Genomic DNA, 22,264 nt, shown 5'->3' on the forward strand with positions numbered 1-22,264 from the left:
CCCAGAGCGTAAGAAGTGTAGAAGAGCGTTCGTGCAGACCACTACGAGTACATACAAGAAATGTGTCATTAGAGCATTCAAGGAACTGTATTTATACATATTTTTACACAGTATGATTGGTATTTTCTGGAAGTTTAGGACGTATAATTCTTTATATGAAAAGGGCGATACATCTCTTGCAGAAATATGTCTCAAACTGAGCTTTTAAACAGTATGTATTCCATCTAGAAGTCAAACATATGTACTGAACTCAAAAAGTTGTTTCCTTGTAGTTCTATGTACTTGAATATCTCCGAATGGCATCTAGTTTCACGTGACTGTGCGCAAATAAATTCAGTTTAGTACGTGGAGTTCTGTTATCTTATGCATGTTTATATCTGTTTCCTCGTAATAGTTCTTGGGTTAAGCAGTTTGTGAGTGACTGAATGTGCTGTGCCAGTGCATATTGGCTGAATTCTGAAAAAGGATAAATTTAAGTGTCCGTTTCTTTCACGTGCACTACTGTCCTCTAGTGCAGAATTTTCGGTGTTGTCACAATGAGAGAGAGAAGACTTAGCGAGAGAGAAGGGCGCTTGCTGGATGACGATGTTGAAAGTAGCAGCTCCAGCGACGGACCCGCAGATTGTAACTGGGTGGTTTTGACCGCCATTTTTATTATTCAGGTATGTGCCTCTTATAGCGAATAACAAAGTTGTCCCAATGTCAAAGACCGAAAGCTATGGGTTTAAATCTCCAAGAATCATCAACCTCCAGTTTAATAATTAATTACTTTCTGCTCTGACTGTCTTAATCCCGAAGACAGGGTGATTCGGTATTTATGGGAGTTTTCTTTCTCTCTCCCCTCGCTCCCACTTTGGGGCACAGGGTTGATTTATCACTTTCATGATCATTTTTTACAGACGGGAGATCAGATCGTCACAAGGCCTCTACCTAAACACAGAAGAACACAGACACAGAATAAACGCATACACACACCAAACATCCGTGGCTTGTGTGGGTTTCGAAACCACGATCCCATCTTCCGAGCGAGCGAAGACATAACATGCCTTAGACCACTCGGCTACCGTGGCCGGTATTTATGGGATAGGAGGTTGGATTACCCCAGATGATTTCATATGCTGAATTATTTATGTGCCATGCCAGGAATGACGTATAGGAGAGTAGAGACAGATTTCCTACCTATCTAAACCTTCGGCACTAGATGAAGGTGAGACAGGCTACTGCAGGCTCATTCTAAACATAATGGTAAATGAGAACTTTCTTAAATGTTCCCGTCGTAGCCACTTCGGTCTGCTTCAATGACTCAACTTCCCTGTAACAAGGCGCAACCATACACAAGGAATCCATTGTTCCATACATTACTCGTGTCACTTAGAGAGGTTATATAGCGTCAGATGAGATGGGGAGGAGCCCGCGAATTTTGAGTAGCTGTAGATTTGGAAGGAGATAATCTCGACTTAGTAAAGACAATATCCTTGCATTACTGTACTGAAACAGCCCGCCACTAGCCCATATCGTGGGCTAGATGAATTCTCTCTGCATCATCAAACATTATTTCTCTTAAGCACAATAGACCACTGTAGATCGCGGTGCAAGGACCAAGAAGGCCCATTCCTTTCACATTAATTCATTCATTATTTCTCTTACATTAATTTTAATATTCTCTCATTGATGCCCTGATCTACAAAACTAATCTCCCTTTCTGGTCTCTTGACTGAAATTTTGTATGCATTTCTAATCTTTCAGATTTTGCACAACGTACCCCATGCACCGCATCCTCGATTCCAACTCCCCAATAATATTTTGTCAAGGGCGGGCTTACAAATTAAGAAGCTATTCGTTGTACAATGTTTTAAGCTGTTGTGCGCCACTTCTTGATTGTATCTTGGATTCTTTTATCGTCGTTTACAGATATTTTCACATTTATGAATTTTTGAAGACTTTGTTAGTTATTTTACGACGCGCCATAGCTCAAGCGGTTAGTCGCTGGCTTCCCACCGCGGCGGCCCGGGTTCGATCCCGGTCTGTTCAAGTGGGATTTGTAGTGGACAAAGTGGCGCTGGTGCAGGTTTTCTCCGAGTACTTCGGTTTCCCCTGCCAATCTTCATTCCACCAATTGTTCCACAATCACCCTCACCTATCATCTGGGGCTGGCACAATAGGCCAGAAGTGGCCGCAGTACAAGGGACTTAGTCCGACCCCGATAGCAATTAAAAAAATTAGATATTTTACATTATGGCATTGTATTATATTCTACCGGCGAAACATGAACATACAGTTTCTTCTCCCCATCAACGTCCTCAGTAGCGTCTGGTACGAAATAGTAGAATTTTTATTAGAAAATCTCACGTAGTCATCCAGAATATTTTAACAGTTCTCATATATGTATTTATATTCCTGTTCCAACATAGGATTTTGTCTTTCTTTGTGTGCAGTTGCATTCATTCTTAACAATTCCCGTTTATTTTCAGTTGGTAGTCTCTGGTGTGCTGGCTTCTTATGGCGTGCTCTTAGTAAGCCTGGTTGAAGAAACAGAGGTGTCACTCCGAGAAGCCCTATGGACACCAGTTACCTACGTTGTGACGTGTTGCTTGGCAAGTAAGACAAATTTCTACGCTCTGCTTGCAACCTGCTTCGCACTGGTTTTTTACTTGACTTATTCTTCGACACTGAAGATGGCGGCAATATATTCTTCTCAAACGTTAGTTGACTTTCGGAGGTCTGCAAGGCGTTATATCCCAGAAGATAGAACTCTTCATGTATTGTTTTTCTTGAGGCATTTTAATAAGAGGCATATTAGAGAAACGCAAAAACTAATATTTGTTTATGTAGTTCCTCGCCTCTGTGGTCTAACGGTCGGCGTTCAGATCCAGAGGTCCGGGTTCTATTCCCGGCGCTACGAGATTATTTCTGAGAAGTAGTGGGTCTGGAAAGGGGTGCACAGACTCGTGATAATAGTTGAGGAACTATTTCAAGGAAATAGCGACTCGGGTCTAGAAAACCGAAATTAACGGCCGTGGGGATTCGTTGCGCTGACCACGCGGCACCATCTATCCGCTAAAGTTAGCACTAACTTCGCCGACAAGCTGCAGTCGCTTGGTCTGTATAGTTCGCTTGCGGACTAAAATCACGGAGTTTCTTTATTTTAGTTCCTCTCAGAATATACTGCGTAGAACAGTAAGCTGATTATATGCTGATAATTTAAAAAGACATGTAAGGAAGCTGCTATCATCTAATTAGAGGTACACTGTCTTGATTGAGATCGGTCACGCTAGCCGAGAGGTCTGAGGCATGTCTTTGCTCGCTTGAAAGCCGAGATCGTGAGTTCGAATCCCACTCAGGGCATGGATATTTGGTGTTTGTGTATGTGCGTTTTTCTGCGTCTGTGTACAGGTAGCGAAAGGTAGAGATCTTGCGACGAGCTGATCTCCCGCCCAAGGAGTCTTACCGAACGTCTAAGACCTAGTAAACCGAAGTGAAAAGGAGAATTTCATGGAGGTAGGCCAAGGCCCAAATTAGGGCTGTAGCGCCAAAGGGGAAAAAATATCCAGATTGAGGGACTGATGAAATCTTTAGTTAGAATAGCGTGTGTCTGCTCCGAGATTCAAACCAATCATCTACCGAATGAAAGTCAGAATAGTTACCGCTTATACAAGAAAATGAGCCCTACAGTTCTACCCTTTTTTACTTCGGCAGTAGCAATATTTATGATGGTAAGGTTATGGACTACGAGCTTTACAACTGAGGAATCGGGGTTCGATTATTCAGTTTTGGGATCAAGAGATATTACCTCCGCCATAACACCGAGACCGTATCTAGGACCCACTCAGCCTCTTATCCGCTGGGTACCTAGGACTATAAAGGTATAAAGTGGCCACGGCGTCAGGCTTACCATTCACTCCCGAATCAGTGCTGAAGATATCAGTCCTTGCAGTTACACCTCCATTTTGTGGCCGCGCCATAGCTCAGGCGGTTAGTCGCTGGCTTTCCACCGCGGCTGCCCGGGTTCGATCCCGGGTCTGCTCAAGTGGGATTTGTGGTGGACAAAGTGACCCTGCTGCGGGTTTTTTTCCGAGTACTTCGGTTTCCCTTGCCAATCTTCATTCCGCCAAATTCTCCATCATCATAATCACCCGGGCCACGCTACAATTGGCCAATCAGTGGTCGCCGTGCCGAGTGGATCCAATTAGACTCCACCCCCCACTAAGAGAATTACAACTCCATTTACTCAAACGCTTTCATTGCGTGGTACCTAATTCAGCAGAGAACAACTTTTCTTTTTCATACTGTGCCTTAAAATTCCATCTACTCAACAAATCAGGGTACGGCACTCTTGAGTAGGCAACCTTACGGAAGGAAAATCTTGTTTATGTCAGAATTTCTAGCCGGCTTATGAATACCGGAAGTATGTCCATGATTTATTTCAACCGTCTTCCAGTGCATACACTCATCTATCTCCTCCTCTCTCTCGTACTACATGTTTCGGCACAAAAATGCCATCTTCAGGTGCTTATTCGATTTACGCTAAACTAGTTCATTGCATGCCTTGTCGTCTTCATATTAAAATAATTAAAATATATATTTATCATATATATTGATAAATATATATTTTAGTTATTTAGTTTAGCGTAAATCGAATAAGCACCTGAAGATGGCACTTTTGTGCCGAAACATGTAGTGCGAGAGAGAGGAGGAGATAGATGAGTGTATGCACTGGAAAACGGTTGAAATAAATCATGGACTTAAATTAGTGCAACAGGACGCTAAAATATAACATTACCGGAAGTATGTTTAAAATAAGATATAGTAACCTTCTAATGATGATCTAACGTAGTGGTTCTCAACATTTGTGAGACCGCGGGCCTGTAAATTCTTTTTTTTTTATAAAACGAGGGCTCGGCATACGAGCAACTGACGCCTGAACCCGGTGGGTGAGAAGCATTGATCTAATGGTCAAGTCACTAACTGCTAATGACGCAACCTTGTTCCCATAGAAACTTTTAGTTTTCTTTGCCCTTATTATATCTGCGTGTACAGTAAAGTAACATCAAGAACAATGAGAAATGCAGAACCGCAGAGAGCGCATTTAGAAACCCCCTGTTCTTCGAATGAAAGTACCTTTTCTTTATGATATCAAATTCGTACAGTGTGATATAGATTTGTAGGAACTGCATTCCAAGTAGTCCGCTCTCAACCTAAAATTTATTAATTTTGTGATACCTGTTTGCAGACCCACTATGCAAGAGACTGTCAGACAAGAAAAGGGGTCAAGGCTCCCGACTGCTTGCCAGCACTGGCATCTTGGTGGCTGCAGGAGGGATCGCCACCACAACACTTCTCCATACGTCGCGTCTGCAGATCCTAAGCTATGGCTTTCTAGGAGGTAAGAACAGTATCTTGCCCTTCACCAAATATGTTAGAACGATAAACCGAGAGTGTCATAGCACTGGATACATGACAAGTGTTAATGTACAGAATTTTAGTCCAAAAATCAACGTGGAGAAGAATGCCTGCGAGACCTATGATAGATGGGAGTTTAGTATTAAATTATATTCAGTAAAATATGATATAATGGACTGCAGTCATCTAATATAGGGACCAGTGACAGGCTTTTGTGAAAATTCAAGGATCTGTAAGGGGGGTGTATGGAATTTCTTGATCAGTGACTGACTCTCAAGAAGGACTTTGCTCGATGAAGATGGCAGCTATTCAGCCTAATGGCTGATATAATGCAACTCATATCAAGATGAGCATTTATGAGTGCGTTGAATAAGCATATGGAAGTTACCGTGAGGTTTGTTGTCTTTAAGGGCCGAATCATGACTATGAAAAATATTAAAATCTGCGGTGTGATGCCTGGTCTGATAGAAGTGTACTGACATTTCAGGATCAGAGATTAGGCCACATGAGCAAGCTACTGGAATGGCTTACCCTTTGACCTTGAAAATTAAACTAGTGTATTCCTACAAACCTACGACAAACGTTTACCAGACTACATACAATCACTTTCCAGGAGACACAGACCGCCTCTGTGGTCTAGTGGTCTATTGATCAGAGTTCCTGGCTACAGATCCAGAGATCTTGGGTCAGATTCCAGGAGATATCAGATTTTCTGAGAAGCGTTGGGTCTGGAACGGGGTCCACTCAGCCTCATGAGGATAATTGAGGACCAATTTCAAGGAAATGGCGGCTCCGGTCTGGAAAACCGAGATTAACGGCCGTGGGTATTCGTTGCTCTGGCCACGTGACACTCTCTATCCGCAAAAGTTGGAACTAACTTCTTCGACAAGCGGCGGTTGCTCGGTCGGTATAGTTTGCTTGCGGACTACAGACCACGGAATCTGATTTTATTTGTACTGTTCTCCACATGACTTACATTTAAATGAAGTATGTGTGTTCTTTCAGGTCTGGGCACGAGTTTGGTTCTAACACAAGTTGAGATCATCCTCCACTGTCACTATCCCTGGCGCAGTGCTGGACCGCCACTAGTTATACCCCAGCTGGGCAGTGCCCTGGCTCACTTTTCAATGCCACTGCTGTTGCTAGCCTTCATGTCGTTGTATGGATCACGACAGGCGCATTTACTGCAGGCTGGTCTAGTATTGCAGGGATTTCTTGGGGCAGTCACCATCAGCCCTCCAAAACAACGACTTCCACCCGTATCCCGGTATCATTCACGACCCAGAGCCTACACATTTGTAGAGAGTGAGGGTCTGCCTACTGCCAGGAGAGACATCAACATCAGTGACAGGTGAACCTTCACTGACTTTACTTTGCAGTCGGTCACTTCTTCTACTTTACCTCACAATAGTTAAGTACAGGGGAGCAGTTTTGAGATGTGGGGCAGGAGAAGGAAGGAAGAATGCATTATTATAGTGTCCATCTACATTAGACAAGTATAGTCCCAAATTATTCTAGACTTTTATGTCATTTCTACAAAATATTTACTTTGCGAAATAAATACGTATGTCTATATAACTGAACAACTACTTTATTAAGCCGAATTAAATGTTCAATTTTTGTATACTGTTGTGTAAGGGGCTATGGGGTAGCGTAGTTGGTTGAGGCGCTGTTCTACAAGCCGGAAGTTCGTGGGTTCCATTGCCGTTGAAGTCATTGGATTTTTTCAATTGACCTAATCCTGCCCTCCACACTATGGGGGTGGACTCAGCCTCTCACAAAATGAGTACCAGGAATATTCTGGGGAGTAGAGGATGGCCGGCACGTAAGGCTGACAACCTCACAGCCATCTGTGAGCAGATTGTCTAGAAAATGTGGGCGCCTCAAAGTCTCACAACCATATGGGCCTTCACGGCCTGTTCCAGGGCTAGCTTTACCTTTTGCTTACCTTATAATGTTGCATATGGATATTACTTAGGATTTGAATGACCATAAGCACAGCATATGTTGAACTAACACATACAATAATTGTTATTATTAAAAATTAGTTTATGTTTTGACCATTTTTAGTAACCTGATGATGATGACACTATACAAAATTGTACTAGTGAATTATCAAATTACTTTATAAAATCTGTATAGTAATTCCACATAAAATTATCCACGGAAATTATGGTAAGATTAAGTACGTGTATGTCACCACCTGGGGTCAGCTGTATATATTTTGTTACAGGTATTTGTATCATGGTTGGTTCGGTATAATTTTGTTCTATTTTCGAATTTAGGCACTGAAATGCCTAAAGTTTGGTACATTTAACAACATCCACATTCACTTCCTAAATCATGGTTGCTCAAACTGCAGGTCGTGATTCCAGTGTGAGTTGTTACCTGGTCTCAGGGGAGTCGTCATGTTCTCAAGAATTACCTAAAATATAGTTTATGCAGGTCAGTAAGATTTAATATAGGAACGTTTGGAAAATGAAGCTGCAGACCATGAAATATATCCTGAAAATTTTCAAGAATGTACAGGAAAATTTTATAGTGTACTGAAGGGATGGAGAGAACATAAAGCTATTTAAGTGTTTTAAGTGACTTTACAGTCTGAGAGGAACCTGCAATAACATGCATAACTACACTTCTCACTGACCAGCTGAGAGGAGGGGGGGTAGCATAAATGTATGTATTACTGTGGGGGGTCTGCAATATGACAAAGCTGAAGAGGCTGTAGAAAGTACAGCTCACAGTGTATGGGGTGATATGTGTACAAGGAGATTCATCTGGCTCATGATATTCTTGAGTTCATAGTAATAATCCTTTGATAATAGATTTAGTCTTTACAATGTTAAACAAATTGTAATAATTTTTGGTTTGTATTGTCAACTATTGTTCTTTTAACAGTTGCACTGGAAGAAATTCACTGGCAAACATTACTTCTGGTAGCAGCTGGAGGAATTGTGCTTCTCGCAATGACAGCCCTCAACTTACAAATTATAGCAGTAAACAGCTTGTGATTTTGGAAAGCAACTCACGATGTAACAAGAAAGGGATTGATATCCTTCCTAAAATTCCGGAAGAATCTGAAGAGAGTTCTGACTCGGAGTTTACTGATACCCGTGAAAATGCAAGTGCAGTGAGTAACGATTTGATGCTCACAGACAATACATTGCACTATGGAGCAAGGAGTGTGGACAGTTTTTTAAATACTGATGAAATGAATATTAAATTAATTGACAATTGTATAGAAAATAAAAGATGGAGTATAGGTACAGTAGAAGAAATGGTGTCATTTTGTGTGGAAAATGGGTTGGCAAAATACAAGTCTATTTCAGACGATAACAACAACAATGACAACAACAACCGTGATAACGAAATTGAAGAGAACAAATCATTTAACAAAACTTTAGGAAGTTCTGGACTTGAGCTTGATAGACAAGCTATAAGAGGCACATTGAACGCTCTTCCTGTTAATAGTGCACTTTGGACGACAAACAGTTTGAATGTTGATAACACAGATGTAAGTGAATTTGGTTCTCTACAGAGCAATAGTATTGACATTCCAAACGTTCTTTGTGCTCAAAAAACTGATTGTGTGACAAGGAAAGTGAGAAGTTTGGAGAACATAGTACCTGTATGTGATAAGCTTAACTTAATAAATCAAAGTGATGCTTTCAAGGAAGTCATTCTCCTATCAAACATGAGCAGTGACTGCATCCCCCCTTCTGATAAACTAAGTAAAAGTGAGAACGAACTTACTACATATGTTCATAATATGAAAAAACCTCATGAGAACAAATGTGTTTTAAAGAGATCGAGCACAGGAAGCTTTGAACAAATGTTGTCAACGAATGGTACATCATTTTCGGTAGACGACCAACGAGGTCAGTCATCTGACAAGTATCAGAAATGTCACAGTACTGAGCAAAGAGACAGTAATCGGTCAATAGATTACATAGGCATCTCTGAAAACCTACAATCTAATGACTCATTTGCATTTCAAGCTCCAAAAGATCAAAGAAATACAAACACAAATATTACTAAAACTGTCAAACAGCATAATGAGGTCAATCAAATTGTATTGTCATCACTTGATTCAGTAGAGAGTGAAAACCCCCTTTGGACAGCAAAACTAATATCCTCAGAGACTACTGCTGTTGACAGTGCATCTGATAGTTATCAGGGATCAAACTCTCTGAGAAGGTGGTACAGATATCATTCATCATTGTCCCATGTTTTAAGAAGACTAACATTAAGCTGTAGTTGTCATATCAACCACTGCCACAATTCACAACGATACTTGCGGAAACATTTCATCTCACTGTACTGGAATATTCCAGAGGTCATCAGAATTCCTTACTTCTTCCCATCCCTTTTGCTACGGCTTACTCAGAGGATCTGTCCGATGGGGTTTGCAGCTCTAAGCCCTTTGCTAGCAAAAAGAATGATTGATGGGTGTACAAAGGAAGAAGCTGTGTTTTCTGTCTCGATATCTGGATTTGTCTGGTTGTGCTTCTTACTTGTAACTCCCTGGTGTTCCAAGATTCCTCCAAGCAAGCACAAATACCTGTTTGCAGCTGGGAACATACTTTCTGCCTATGGGCTTCATCGTAAGTATCAGTTTCACTACATAGCATGTAATTTAATAAGATATAGTGTTACTGTGTTCATCAGTTCAATGTTTAATTTCCAAAATTACAAAACTGAGTTTCATGAAACTTGGTGTTGTAGGGTCTATATTAAAATTTGCCATATGAGTTCAAAGGTATATTAATTTAACATAACCATAACGTGCATAAAACTGAAACATATTTACATATTTCTTTCATAGCTGCTCATTCTCAACAACAAAAAAAAAAACTGAAGTATAACAAAATATAAGAATCCTTTTGATTTATAATATTTATATAAATTGTTCACTGAGAATTTTGATTCAAGGAATTAGTAAGTAAAACAGAAATGTCCTTAAATTTATAACTCTTTATTTTAATTGCTCTTCAATGACATTGCTACATGGAATGAGTGAGGAAAACACAAATGTCCTATAGACCGGTAATTTTTCAATGTCTTTGCTGCATTGAATAAGTAAATAAGTTAGTTAGTTAAAACTTGATTATATTTAAAACATGCATGGCATCTAAAATAAGACATTGAACTGGTTTGCAAGAAACTTTGTAATGATAGTGAAACAGAGAAACTAAGGAAAAAATACATAATTGTTCTAGAATATTAACCAGATTATACTCCATAAAGAATTAAAGACTAAATAAAAATTCAAGACATTACACAAGTTCATAAACAAATGGACCTGCTTTTGTTGTAAATTATCAATTTCAAACACAATATAATTTTAATACTGGAGATAGAATGCAAATAGCAAAATGCCTTCTGTATTCTAGATAAAAGTATAAGGTACTATTACTGTTGTGATATAGGTGTGTTATATATTAAGAAATTAGATTTTATATGACTATATTAAGAGTCTTGGTGGTCTCTTGATCATGTATGTAATTTTATATGTTATTTTGATATATGGAATGTATTGTTATATTGAGTATTTAAAATTTTGACGATGATGACTATCTGATTATATATGTATATTCATATGTTATATTGTATTGCTGACTTGTTCTATATCTGAGGCAAACGCCTCCATGAATTTTGTAGAATTGTAAATATATGAATGAATGAAAAAATAAATGTAACTGAAGTACATCTCTCATTGTGTGACAGAAATTCTGTCATTTGCAATTTATCGACTAATTAAAAAATAGCTAAAAGACTCAGTACATAGGTAGCATTTATAGAGAACAGATTTGATATTCGCCTACCAGGCCCAGTACTTTGTCCTGCCTTGTTATAGTTATTTCCATTTAATATTCATGACTTGCTCATTTTTGTATTTATACAAATATTGCATAGGAGGAATTTACTACTCCTTCTTGATGGTAGAAGATCAAATACAACATGCAAAAAGAGCATTAATAAAGGGCAGAGAGGGAACTGAAACCAGGGGCTTGATGGAAACAATAAGACTAAGGAAAGGAGTAAAAGAATATGTGCCCTTAAAAGATGCCTTTTCAGAGGCCAAAATAATAGGAAGAAATAGTCGCTAAGTAAATCACATAGCAGGTGACAGCAATCTTCACAGCTACTGCTGGCAGGACCTCAAATGCCATAGTCTTGCTAAAGATAAGTACTTCTTAACAGTTCTACAGAATGCAGGTTCCTACAATGAGAAATACAACTTTAGAGTCAGCTGAGTATTTCTAACATATCATTTCTGGGATTAAAAATTGAAAATTTTTTAACATGGGAAAGTCATATTGATGCAGTAATTGATACGTTAAACAGATCCTATTGTGCAATCCGATCAGTTAAATCCTTTTTACCACTGGAGACATTAAAAATGATGTATTTTTCCTATGTACATTCTATAATAATGTATGGATTAATATTCTGGGGTAACTCCCCGCATAATATAAAAGTGTTTAGGATGCAGATAAGGATAATTAGGATTATAACAAATACAACAAAGAGAACATCGTGTCGTAGTTTGTTTCAAGAACTGGATATCCTCCCCCTACAAGCTCAATATATATTGTCGATCTCTCTGTTTGTCATAGTAAATAAGGAATTGTTCACATTCAACTCACAAATGCATAATTGTAGTACCAGATCTATCTGTGATCTGCATTATCCGCAAACTAGTCTGACACAATTCCAAAAAGGAATATGTTACATGGGGGTAAAGATCTTTAATCATTTGCCACCAAAAATCAAATCTATGTCTAATGACTTGAAAAATTTTAAAATTCAGTTGACAACATTTTTATTGCAAAACTCTTTTTATACATGTGATGAATTCTTTAGTAACAAATATGCTTAGAAATAAGGATAATAACATAAACAATTTTAATATTGCATAATTTTATGTATAGTGATATAAGACTGTTTTTTTGATATAAATTTAACACATTTTTTTTAATCTATTTTAATGATTATAAACTGTACATATATATTTATATTTGTATTGTACTATGTTAACTATGTGACTGGTTCTATATCTATGTATATGGATTTATGGAATATACAATAAATAAATGAATGAATGAATGAATGAATGAGTGATGTCAATGTTCTTGTGCTTCCAGTTTTATCCAAAGCAAAATCACATGACACTCTGACAATCAGTTGTGGGATATTCGGCCTGGGCCTGGGAGCTACAATGGTTACAAGCAATATCGTCATGCGTGATGCACTGGAAACCTGGAACCTTGACAAGGTGGATGTAATTCTGGACCTTATGTCAGGAGTGCTCATATTAATCGCTGGGTCTCTTATGGGTAAGTTCAATTGTACTCAAGTTATAAACAGGAGACAGATAACTGGAATATAAACATTCTTGTGAAATTTGTGCCCACTAACTACCAACTGCAGCACAGCACGGTATTTTGTCCTGAGACTTTGCAGGGGGTCAAGGAGAATGATGAATGATTGAATAGAATCACCGCTGGTGATGGAAGTTGGGATTTTCAATATCACCCTGAGAAAAACCTGTAGAGTATGTAGTGGAAACCTCAAGGATCACCCCTAACCCAGTAAATTGCCGATGTCAGAATAAAAACGCAAGGCAATGTTCCTTTGCTTCTTTGGCAACAAGGGAATAATGAGCTGGAAACAAGTCCTACCTGAGCAGACCATCATGCAGAAAGATTTTGCCCAAGTTCTGGAATGTCTAAGACAGGAAGTTCATCATGTGAGGCTACACTTTTTTCCTCAACTAGTGCATCCCTGGACCATGACAATACTTTCCATCAAAGAACCTTTTCCAAATGATCAATTGTATGATTTTGATCCCAGAACACCCTGCTTACTCACCTCTGTGCAACTTCTTCCTCTTCCCTACCACAAAGAATCATGTTAAGGGATCACATTTTAAAACCACGGAAGACATTCTGTATGTTATAATGGTTGTTCTAAATAGCTCACACAGAATGACTTCTGGAAGTATTTCTACAGTTGGGAATAATGCTGTAGTTTTTGTATAGCTGCAGTAGATAACTGCTTTGAAGGAGACCACTGATTTTCGAAATAACAGTTAATACTGCCTGTGACTACAATCTCACTGTTCATTTGTCAGCTCTCCAACATTCCATGTATATACAATCACTTTAAAAATATTATGTACTCCACACAACTATTGCTTTACTGTGCGTCTGTCCAAGTAATGCTTTTCAGAACATTGCAATTGTACAGATTTAATCCTCAAGGCTCAGGACGGCCTCACTAGCTGCTTCACACTGCTTGCTCTTGTCTATTTGGTGACTGGCACTACATGGCTGTTGAGGCCATTAATCACCAGACTGCGCTGTCACCATCATGCATACAGAGTCTGGTCCACCAATGGAGGACATCTTCTGACTTCTGGCTAATCAGCTCATTCAGCATACAGAAATGTCACCATTGCAGTGCTCTGCAGTCACAAAGTAAGGCTCACTCTCCCAGGTTAGTTAATGAATGACACCATTTGGTTAAAGGGCTGAAATAGATGACAAATAATAAGGAGAAGGGAGGGAAGGAATTTGACAAAATATCATATTCAAGTAGTTACATGGTATGACTGAGGAAAATAATGGCTATCCTTAGTTATCACAGTTCATGCTCCAATAAACATCATACCTCCAAAATACAGATACAGAAATTTGGCTGGTGAAGTGGTTAATGTTTTCTTATTAACCTACTCCAGAGGCTGCACACTGTCTGATGATACAGATGAAAGTTATAAGAGAACAGGCAGAAGGGAAGGTGCAAAGCCAGACCATTTAATTGATTAAGTTATATTATCTCCTTCATGGGACTTACACAAATGATGACACACTGATGACTCTTGAACCCAAGATTATATCTAAATATCATGTACCTTTTAGATCACTAGGCTACAATTTTAGTCAAAAAATTGCAGTAATGCTTCTGTTTTCCTCAGTCCTTCCAGATAAATGCTGGTATAACACCTCAAGTTAAGGACTGACCATTGGCTTCAACATCCTTTCTAATTCATCTACACTAATAACCCAACCATTCAATCCTACATTGTCTAACTGCATCTTTAAACAAACCAACCATAAATCACAGCAAATGTCTGACTCCCAAAGCCTTAATTTCAGTTAACTGCTACCAGTGAGCTAAATATATTATATCTTTCTATGTTCCTTGTAAATATGTGTGTAAAAAAAAGTAAGGTATCCCTGTAACAGGCCTTGGAGGCCCATAGGGTTGTGAGATGTTGAGGTTACCACATTTTCTAGACAATTGGCTCATAGATGGTTCAAGGTTGTCAGCCCTACGAGCCGGCGTGGACAGATAGAAATATACAAGACTGTAGTTTTCCTCTTTTGTTCTACAGTAGAAAATATTGTGTCTTACTCCAAGTCAGGAACATAGATGGAGTGTGTCTGAGAATACAGAGTGCTGAGAAAGATATTTGAATATACAACAGATGAAGTAACAAGCAGATAGTTAAAATTGAAGAGTTAGATCATAATCTATACCATTGTAAAATTTAAGAACTGTTAGGTGTTGATGTGCGTGCGCACGCACGCATGCACACACACACACACACACACACACACAAGGGAATGAGAAATTCATTCTGCTTGGGAAATCCTTAAGCAATTGCATTTGGTTTTTATGGATATAAATAAGGACTTTGTATGGGGACTATAATTATGGGAAACCATGAGAATCTCAACATATTTAGCTGAGTTAGCATAATGCTCTTGTACAAATACCAAGTTAGGAATTACGGAAGGAAATCGTGGTTTTAAGATAAGAATGCTGTATGGAACCAACTATATCTTAAATTAAATTTATAAGTTATACCTTAAAACTGCTTGAAAAATGTGGGAAGATGGATTTAGATGCTAAATTTAATAATTTATGGTTTTATATTCAAGTAACTCATTCAACCTTCTTATGTACGACACTTCTTTCTAAAGCCTACTTAAACATATTCCCACATCACACTACATGTTTTGACCGATCTTGGTCATCATCATGCTTTTAAAATTATTGTTGACAATTGATGTGCTACCGTTTTCTATCTTCAGTATTTGATATGTTGTTCCATTTATGTTCTTCTGCATTCCATGGTGATGGGTAGTTCTTCCTATTGTGTTGTGTATCTGTATTGATCTGGCTCAGGATAGGGGCTAATGGAGGGCTCTTTTGAACATGGTAACAAACCTTTGAATTCCATAAAATGTTGGGAAATTATTGGGTAGATGTGAAACTGGCGGCTTGTCAAGAAGGACTTAGATCCATGGAGTTGGTTAGTTTAGAAGAATATCCAGAGATTCAAGAACAAAAATGAAAGGATGTTCCAGTTTTAAGTACATAAGGATCTATCTTCAATAAGACAGGAACAAGCTGCAAAGATGTAGGCAACTAAACAGGAAAGGGACTGGATGCTACTGGAGTGCTAAATTCAGTTATGGAATCGAAACATAAATGCAAAACAAAACTGAATCTTTTTCTCTATTATAGAATCTGGATCATCCCACGGAGCAGAGTCATGAGTGATAAGGGTATACACAAGAAATTATTTGTAAAGAAATATGCTTTTGGAAGATATGTGGAAGAAAATAACTTCAGGATAAAGTTTGGAATGAAGTATTAGAGAAGAAGTTGAAGTAGAAAAGGCAATAAGAATTGGATAGATGAGAAATGACTGATATATTTTTTTACGTGTTTATCGCATCAAATGGAAGAACATCATTTACCATGCCAAACATTGCAATGAAATCCAGTAAGACACTGGAGGATGGGAGGGCAAGGACAGAGCTGAAGTAAGGCTGTGACAGAACAAGCGAGGAAAAAGGCCTATCTAAGAAAGATGTTGATTATTATGAGAGTTGGTAATTTACCATGAGGAAAGAAACTTACAGAAGGATGATGATGATGATGATGATGATGATGATGATGATGGAAGACTATTTTGTACTTTGGTAATAAATGTTCGTGTTGAATAAAAGGAGTGAATCATTGGTCACTTGAGTGACTACCAGTTTCTCAATGAAATATATGCCACATTTGTACCTAGTATAACAATGTATAAGTGGAAAAGAAACAGTGGAAACTGAAAGTTGTCCATTAATATTTTATTTCATTTCCTTCACTTTTCAAACTGTTCCATGTAAAAACTTCCTTAGAGCAAAATAATTTGTGAAAATATGCTTTGTATAAATAACACAATCATGGCCGAAATTATGCTCAAAATTCTGTGAGGTTTGAGAAGCATTAGAAACACACATGTCACCAATTGATCAATACAAATGCAAATGCTCACTAACACCATTCATATTAAATGTGACATGGAAGAATTTTTTCAGATGTAACCCACAGATTATTTCTAAGTCTTGTCCACTTCTTATATCAACTCTGTGCATTACAGTATGAGCTCTCTGTTTATGCATGACTATTCTCCATGCCAGTCAAGTATCTATTGAATGTCTTATTAAATTCATGCCACGATATTTCTGAAATGTGTTAAAAGTATAAAATTATGTATTCTAATATAGTAGTTAGGGAAAATATCGTGACACAGACTGATAACGTCCAGATACATTTCTAAGTGCAAAGTCTCCAGTTGAAGTCATGCTTATATTTTGATAAGTATTTTGTAAGCTGAGTTGGAATATGACAATTGTATAATGTGCAGACTTATCCTACATACATATTAAGTATAAAAGTAAAGAGTGAAACATTTTTGGACCAGATATATCTTCACTTCAGTTTACTAAATTTTGTAAATATTTCTCTATCTCATGTTACGAGGGCACTTGCAACTTCCGCCCTTTGGGGCATTATGATGTATGTATATGTACCACATGTAACATTAAGAAATTCTGCATTTCACCATATAATACATTTAGGCCTATGTGTTTCATTTGGTTCTAAGAATACGCAGCAACTATTCTCCTAAACGCATTAACCTATTTGTCTAATATTATTTAGAAAAATCTGTGCTTCAAATTGTTAATCCATTTCAAGGAATGCATTTTTTGTTTTAATTTCATGTTATTATTTAATTGTAACTGCATTGTATGTCCAAATAATAGCCAATAAAACTTTAGAATATGATATGTGTGCATGTGTGTGTTGTTGTTACTGTTGTTATGTCATTAATATCATACTGTGTCAATATGGGATAACAAAGAGAAAGAGGGATAGATCACCAACCATGCCTACATACTTACATATCCCATGCATGATGTATGATGTATAGAAACTAACACAATCACTTCTATCCATGTTTTTTAGCGTACTTTCCATACATCTTAAATAACAAAAGTTGATGTATGTGTGCTCACCTTGCTTTCTGTGTGTGTCTGTGTTTTTAACCCTCCACCCCAACAAACCTTGAACTTCTGTATCAGTCTTCACTTAATTTGGTATGTATACCACGCCACCTGAAATCGTTTCAATAATATAGCCAAGAAATCCCTCACTTCAGTACTACAAACACTGCAGCCTCTCAGATTGTTGAGGTAGTAACAATATTGTCATGTGTACGGGTGCGTGATATAGATGGAGTATGGATTGGTGTATGGATTTATTGACCACTTTAGCACATGACTCTTGACTCCAGGTAATTACAGAGCTGTCGCTGATCTACATACTCTACAGTTCACCGTTACACGTGCACTAGTTTTCTCTCGTCACAAGTCGTATCCTGGCAACAGATTTAACGCAGTGAAGATTCTTCAGCTTCCGTGGTCACGCCAGACCATGAGCCCATGTGGAGTCGGGTTTGAATACATCCACCATATCCTTGCGAGTAGCAGGAACTGGTTAAAAGGGAACCCAGTGCCTGGGATATAACCGGACTACCCTATTCGCTGGGGATATAAATACGGGGACTTTGTCCTTCCAGGTTGGGGGAGTCTCGAATCTGAGACGGTAAGGCGTCATGAGTCGCGGGATTTAGACCTGAGAATGACTGCGCTGGCGAGGACCAGCAGAAATTATAAATGATAGGCCAATCCTCTCCTCAGAGAAGGTGTTATGTAAGGACTATGAAAGCAAGTTTCCTGTTGAAAAAAAATTGCTGTCTGTGAGTCTGCATGGATTGTCGCCAGTCGTAAAGTAACTCTCTCTCTCTCTGTTCACGCCGTTGTCCTCTCTTTAACACTCCACACCTGAACTCATATCACCATCTTCTCACAACCCAACTCTCCACTAACTGTTCACTTGCAACTCCGGAACTAGACTAAATCTTCTTAAATAAAATCTTTTTTATAACAACTTTGAACGGACCGAATAGAAAGCACCGTTTCCAGCAATACTCATATTGTTGTGTGTTTACCGATCCGTAGCTTAGAAACGGCTTGTTCTATTGCTGAGTGCGTATTCGTTGCCGCGGGGTTGTGTTTGCTGAGCAGCTGCCTAGCAATGGATGTCTCCTCTGATTTCACTGTTTCGTCTTTCAGGTATCATGTCACAGTGCTCCCTCCTTAAGGCTATTTGTCCCGAATAGCTACGGACGTACTGCCATTTCTTCTTCCCGAGGGCTGAGCATGTTTTCGCAGTTCTTCCCATGGCTCGGTTTTTCCGCTGTTTACTCTCCAACCGCTCCCGCGGTTCCCTAATAAGGTGCCAATCGGTCCATGTTTATCACGATCATCAGGCTTTTCCAATCGGTGAAAGCAAAAGTACCTAGAATGGCCGGTGCTCCTACATCTCCAGATTTTACTCTGTGTGCAGCCTCTTTTCTCGTTTCGGAGGGTGCCGAGCCCTCCACAGTATCATTTTTTCGCAAGCCCCTGGAAATACCGACGGCTCTCTTCACGATTTCTAGCCCGATGGTTTTCCCGAAGATCCTGCCGGATGTCCTCTCGCTTCCAACACGTAGCCACTCCTGGAAGTGTCGGTCCCTTATCCCAGTGATACCTTCCGGTTTCGCTCGACGTCTCGTCCCAAGCGTCCGTCCATTCTAGGTTCTTGACACAGCCATGTCCTTGCCTTGTCCCTTACACCAGTATCCCTTGTGCCATACCAATCTATCCCTCTACCGGTGGCGTGCCCTGGGTCCGTATCTTCAGCTTTCCGCGGCTTCCTACAGCTAGATGCCGATTCCCAAACCGCTTCTTCAGTGCTTCGAAAATTTCCATTGCAGCCTCTTCTTTAGGGACTTCCTTATGCACCGCAATGGCGTCCGTCATTAACTTATTCTTGTGAGAGTCCATTTTTCTGAATTGGTGCTCATCTCTTCTTGAATGGCTTTTGTTTCAACCACTAATCTGGCTTCCATTCTCTGTTGATTGGTTCTCCGTTCGTGTCGGTTGGTTCATATTTCAGCCAGCAGGCATACCGTCATCTGCCCCATTGTTTGTTCATCTTCGTAGACTGACGGTGTAATGATCAAAGATCCAAACCAGTATCCAATCCGACCACCTCTGACAACAGAATGTCACGTGTAGAGGTGCGTCACTATAGACGGAGTACGGATTGGTGTATGGATTTATTGACCGCTTTATACGTCACTCGGAACAACAGGCAATACAGCCCTGTCGCTGATCTACACACTTTACAGTCCACCGTTACACACGCAATAGTGTTCTCAGACTTCACTAGTCGCATACTGGCAACGGATTTAACACAATATTATTTGAATACATAAACCGTTTGTCACAAACTTGGTATTTATATCATGCAGTCCCAAGCGATCTTAATAGCTTGCTTCGTAACTTCCTCCCAGCAGCAACATCAACACTTCAGTCCCTCAAATTGTTCCAGTAATAACCTTAATATTACTTGAATGCCTGAGTCGATCATCATGAAATATGGCTCTGGCGACAACCTTACAATTTTTAATTGTATTATTACGTACGCAGTTCTGGTTATATAAAAATTTAGAGTATTTTATTGTTGACTTCATCTTGTATACATGCCAAAGTCTTTTTTCTTACTTGTCATGTCAGAAAATCAAACTGCAGTGAAAGAAATTAGGCGATTACTTCTTCCCATGACTTTTGTTTGTTTGTTTGTTTGTTTGTTTGTTTGCTTACTTGCTTGCTTGCTTGCTTGCTTGAGTGATTGGTTCATTGATTAATTGATTGTGTTCTGTATCTTTGTTTCTAAAGCTACTTCAGTTAATTTTAATTACGTTTGGTAATGTATTCTAAAAACTAATAGAAATAACGTTTCGGAAACTGGGTCGGTTTCCGTCCTAAGGTGAAGAGGTGAGACTCCTCAATCACTGGACAATGAGCAGTGATTGAGGTTAGCTATTTCTAAGGGACCCAAAAAATTAGGTGTCTCCCTCCTCACCTGAGGACGGAAACAGAGCCATTTTCCAAAGCAGTGTGTTTTATACCTTTTAGAATACCAGACGAAGACCAATGCCCAGATATCATTTGGACGACCAAATGAAGGAGGGGCATGTAGGTTCAGCATGAATGGGAGAGTTAGGAAATGCACACAAAATTTAGTCGGAAAACCTGAAAAGAAGGGATCCTTTGGGAAATCTACTCGTAGATGGGAAAGGTAAAGCTATCCTTGTAACAGGCCGTGGAGGGCCATGGTGATCTGAAAATTCGAGGCTCCTACAATTTCTAGGCAATCGAGTCACAGATGGCGGTAAGGTTGTCAGCCTTACGCGTCAGCCGCACTTTACTCCCCGGAAGATTCCTGGTACTCATTTCTGTTAGAGGTTGGGTCGACCCCAGGGCCATAGAACGTCTGGAAGGATTAGGTAAAATTGGGGGGAATCCAATGACTTCATCTGGAATCGAACCCACAACCTTCCGGCTTATAGCGTATTGCCTGAACCAACTATACTACAACGTGCCCCTGGAAATATTATTATAACCCCCAAAAATGGTGGGCAGGATGTGGGCCTGCTTCATCTAGCTCAGGAATGGGTGGATTGGTTCTTGTTAACACGAGAGTAAACTCCAGTTCCACAAAGAAGGCAAGAAATCTCTTCAATAGCTGAGGGACTTCTCAAGAAGTCTGCTGTGGATAGTTATTTTCAACTGTTACCCAAAGTTTTTACCGACATCTGAAAATTTACGTTCACTCCCCAATATTCAAACCATGGTGCAGAGACAAAGTAATAAGTATGCTTTACTTTTCTCATTTTTGTATTGGCTTTGAATTATGTGCATAAAACGAAATCATTATCAGAATATAGTGGTCAACTGCCTTTGCGTCCGTCCACATGTTTCATGTCGGGACCTACTCGACGGATTTCGGTTAAATCTAACAACGGGAGTCTGCACAAAAATCTGCGTATGGGGGAGTAGACGTATAGACCCACGTTTTCTTGACCTCGAAACTAGCTGGAGGTGAGTGGTCAGCTTCACGACCCGACCGCTTTTCTCCCGGGGAAAGATCCCTCGGCGCTCATTGGAAAGGAGGCTAGGTGGGCCCCAGAGCCTGTCTGGACGACACGGAGAAGCACAAATTCTTGACCTTACAGGGAATCGAACTCCGACCCCTCGATCTTCCAGCCAGTAGCAGTCGCTATACCGACTGAGCTATTCCGGCTCCGTTGTCTATATAACTCACTGTATCTCACATACATTTATATAAGTTGAGAGTTGAATCTCCTGTTCATATTAGCTTAATTAATCTTCGATTTTATCATATCTAATTATATGTATATGCCTGTTTAACTTTGGTTAGTTTTACTTCCTGATTCCTGGGGGGAGGGGTTCCTTATAGAGACAACTCAAAATTGTGTTGAAATTCATTCTGTTCTCCTTCCTACACGTGCGATAGGCACGGATATTAAACAAATATACAAGTAGCGCGGAACTCTTTTTGGATATCACTGGAAATTTTTCTTTTAATTTCGCTTAGTGGG

The 22,264-nt window shown here is 39.4% G+C and overlaps 1 protein-coding gene across 3 annotated transcripts in view; it reads left to right on the plus strand.

Annotated features, from left to right (window-relative positions):
- Positions 1 to 17,652, plus strand: part of LOC111871108 — a 286,680-nt gene extending 269,028 nt beyond the window's left edge. The window contains exons 1-8 of one of the 3 annotated variants that reach the window (XM_033754173.1): positions 388 to 662; positions 2,472 to 2,598; positions 5,231 to 5,383; positions 6,406 to 6,751; positions 8,299 to 10,004; positions 12,549 to 12,740; positions 13,654 to 13,883; positions 15,940 to 17,652. In XM_033754173.1, the coding sequence (XP_033610064.1) occupies positions 537 to 662; positions 2,472 to 2,598; positions 5,231 to 5,383; positions 6,406 to 6,751; positions 8,299 to 10,004; positions 12,549 to 12,740; positions 13,654 to 13,829 (2,826 nt within the window). In that variant the 5' untranslated portion in view covers positions 388 to 536 and the 3' untranslated portion in view covers positions 13,830 to 13,883; positions 15,940 to 17,652. Of the gene's footprint in view, positions 1 to 387; positions 663 to 2,471; positions 2,599 to 5,230; positions 5,384 to 6,405; positions 6,752 to 8,298; positions 10,005 to 12,548; positions 12,741 to 13,653; positions 14,326 to 15,939 lie in introns of those variants that run through there. The other 2 variants (XM_033754178.1, XM_023863937.2) reach the window with 2 other exon arrangements.
- The last annotated feature ends 4,612 nt before the right edge of the window (positions 17,653 to 22,264 follow it).

Source organism: Cryptotermes secundus, unplaced genomic scaffold (assembly GCF_002891405.2).
Source record: "Cryptotermes secundus unplaced genomic scaffold, Csec_1.0 scaffold152, whole genome shotgun sequence".
NCBI lineage: Eukaryota > Metazoa > Arthropoda > Insecta > Blattodea > Kalotermitidae > Cryptotermes > Cryptotermes secundus.